Raw genomic sequence first — 3,204 nt, forward strand, 5'->3', positions numbered from 1 at the left:
GGGAGGAGGAAATGAGATGCAGAAACAGTAAATAGAAAATGCTTAGTCAGCAACTGTTACTGCAACATTAAAGGTGAAATGTAAATAGGCAAAGTGCCAAGATTTAGATAAGTTTGGTAACACCACCAACATCATCTTTGTACTATATTAATGTGAAAATGTGTGTACAAGTACCACAATTATCACAATGAACTACAGGCTCCTGATATAATTGAGACTTTAAAAAAGGCAGCATGGCTTGCATATGCTGCCTAAGTTMTGAGAAAAATAAAACTTGCTACTCAGGAAGTATTAATATCAATTGAATTTATTACAATTTACTAAGCTCCAAGGCACATTACAGTGTTCTGTTAACTACAGAAATGTATAAAGGACAAACAGAGCATGTTTTTCATGTACAGCATTTTGCTCTACTGTTCAAAAGCATCCGTGCATCAATAAAAGCAAAAACAAAAAACACATGAAGAGTAAAAACGTTCAGATCAATAGAAACAAACTGAAACATCTTCCTTACAAACTTGCAACAAAAAAACACCCTCCCCCCAGAGCCATCCCACCATTTTGCAAACAAAAAAACAAAAAACGAAAAGAAATAAAGTGAAAGACTAACACTCAGGGCTTGTAAAACATAAGCTGTCACCATTTTTGTAGCAATTTTTAGGCATCAACACTGGCCTTGGCAAAAAAAGAAAAATTTTGTGTTTTTTTTTTTTTTTTTTTTTTTGCATTTTTCTTCTTTCAGAGAAGTGCATACATTTACAAAAATACACACCAGCAGCAGGTAATCGCTAAGGGCTATTAACTTTGTACCTAGCCAACACACTGCCAAAGAAATGAGAACAGGTATTATGTAGTAACCAAACAATATTATATTCTGTTTAACAAAAACCAGCTCTATCCTTCAAATGAAGAAGAGTACATACCTTTGTTTCAAAATATAGAAACATACGACGAAAATAATGTCTATACATAAGACTAACTTTTGCAGTTTGTTATATTCACAATTCTACATCTTCAGGAGTCTGAAGGGATTGGATTTCCTATTCAAGGGTCTCTCTCCTTTTTCACTTTAACGTCCCCAGCTAAAATGGTAGCGATCTCACCCTGCATAAATGCCCAAGGCACGTTGGAACCTACTAGGGGGCATTTCTCTCCGCTGGGGCAGTAGACTTCGCCGGTCGCCCCTTGAGCCTTGATGCTCTCTCTGGAACAAGGGAAGCAGAACTTGTGGCTGGGCACAGAGGGGCACTGAACAAAGTGGGTGTCCTCCAAGCGTTCGTGGCAGATGGTGCAGCACAGGGGCCCGCTGTTGGCCATGGGGGAGTCCGGAATGTTTTGGGGGTGCACTTGGTCCATGGCGGGGTGGGTGCTGGGGGGAGGAGGGGCCACTTGCAGGTTCATGTCCCCGTTGCGGGAGGCCAGGCGGCGCTGGCCCGGCACAGAGGCTGGCGACACGGGGCTGCTGCTGTTCCTGCGGGTGGACGTGGTGGAGTGCACAGAGCTGCCGTCCTTGGGCGAGTGGGCATTGCCCAGCGTGTCCGCCACCGACATAAGCGCGGCCATGGGGGACTGTCCGTTCTGGGGGGCGGACTCGGGCGGCGTGGTCCGGTTGGAGTGAGCCCCGAGGGGCGGCGGCGGCGGCGGGGGGCCCCCTCCGTGCACCGCCCCGAAGCCCCCGGCCGACATGGTGAGCTTGAGCGCTTCGCTCTGGCTGGCCATCCACTGCTGCCGCTGCTGCTCGTCGCTGAGCTTCAGAGCCCCCTCGGCCGAGTCCGAGGGCTCGGGAGACGCCTTCCTCTTGCGCATGGCCCCGCCACCACTGCCGCCGCCGCCGCCAGGGCCCCTGGAGGTGGCGGCGGCGCCCTGCGCCCCCGCGGCGGCKGCACTGGGCCGCGGCAGGCTCACCAGTGCCGTGGGCAGCATGGGGCAGCTGGCGTCCAGGTAGGGCTGCGGCAGCATGTCAGCGCCCACCAGCTCCTTGAAGAAGCGCACGGACTCAGGCAGCAGGTCCCCCAGGAGCCGCCAGTCGCCCGAGCCATGCTTCTTCTCGTACTCCAGGTACTTGAAGCCCGAGGAGAGGCCGCGGCCGAAGTCCTTCATGCAGTCCTGGTACATCTGCTTGGCCACGCCGGAGGCGCTGGAGAAGACAGTGCCGGAGCCACTCGGGTACTCGATGAAGAGCTTCAGCTCATAGTCCATGCCCGGCTTGGACACAGCGTCAAAGGCAAATACACGGCCAAGCAGGGCGTGATCCTTCTTGAAGCGCACCTCGTAGGGGGTGCAGCCAGCCAGCGTGAGCAGCGTGTCCCGCACAATTTTGGGCTTGCTGGCCCACTCCTCAGCCCTGTTCCGCAAGCTCTCGCTGAGCTCGGCCAGCGCCTCCGCGTTGCGCTGCTTCTCCTTCAGCTCGCGCTCCTGGTCGCTGCTGGACACGGAGCCCGGCCGCTTGCCGCAGGCCTCGGAGGATGAGCCGCCACTGCCGCCAGCGCCGCCGACGCCGCAGGTGCCCCCCTGGGAGGAGGCGGGGGGAGCCGGCGGTGCCCCGCCGCCGCGGCCGCTCAGCCCGCCGTGCGGCGGCGGCAGCGGCACGCCGGAGGCGGCCGGCCCGTTCAGCAGGGTCTGTGGCAGCAGGCTGGGGGGCACGTTCATCTGGGCGCTGGCGGCCCCCGGCGGCAGCCCGGCCACCAGCCCCCCGTGCGCCCCGCGGCGGGAGGAGGACGAGGAGGACGAGGAGTTGGGGCTCTGCCGGTTGAGCTCCGGGGGCCCGTCCTCGGGCGGCTTGGGGAAGCCGTTGGGCCCCCCCAGCCCGTTGGGCAGACGGGCACCGTGGCTGCCGCCCAGGCTGCCCGGCGGCGGCGGGTACTCAAAGCGGCTGCGCTGCTCGGCCGCCGCGGCGCTGAGCCCGTAGCGCTCCAGGCTGGACTGGGGCAGCCCCGCCGAGGCTGCCTTGGAGGAGGCGTCCACATGGTTGAGCTGCTGCTGGGCCGCCGCCGCCGCCGCCGCCGCTTCCTTGGCGGAGAGCGACACCGCCTTGACGCCGACCGGCGGCGGGGGGCCCGGGGAGCGGCCGTCCTGGAAGCAGCCGTGCGCCCGCTTCAGCTGCCGCGCCGTGTCGATGACGAACTCCACCCGGTCGGCGCCCTCGTAGTTGACGCAGCCGCGGCACACGGGCTCCGTGAAGTCCCAGATCATGGCCCAGGGCAT

At 58.6% G+C, this 3,204-nt stretch overlaps 1 protein-coding gene across 1 annotated transcript; it reads right to left on the reverse strand.

The window, feature by feature from the left end:
- Window positions 1-289: 289 nt before the first annotated feature.
- On the reverse strand, window positions 290-3,204 carry IRF2BPL (interferon regulatory factor 2 binding protein like). Its single transcript, XM_085301794.1, has one exon. The coding sequence runs from the start codon at window positions 3,202-3,204 to the stop codon at window positions 1,045-1,047; it is 2,160 nt and encodes a 719-aa protein (XP_085157920.1). The 3' UTR covers window positions 290-1,044.

This window comes from Rhea americana, unplaced genomic scaffold (assembly GCF_003343005.1).
Source record: "Rhea americana isolate MKP2758 unplaced genomic scaffold, rheAme1 scaffold_18, whole genome shotgun sequence".
Classification (NCBI taxonomy): Eukaryota; Metazoa; Chordata; class Aves; order Rheiformes; family Rheidae; genus Rhea; species Rhea americana.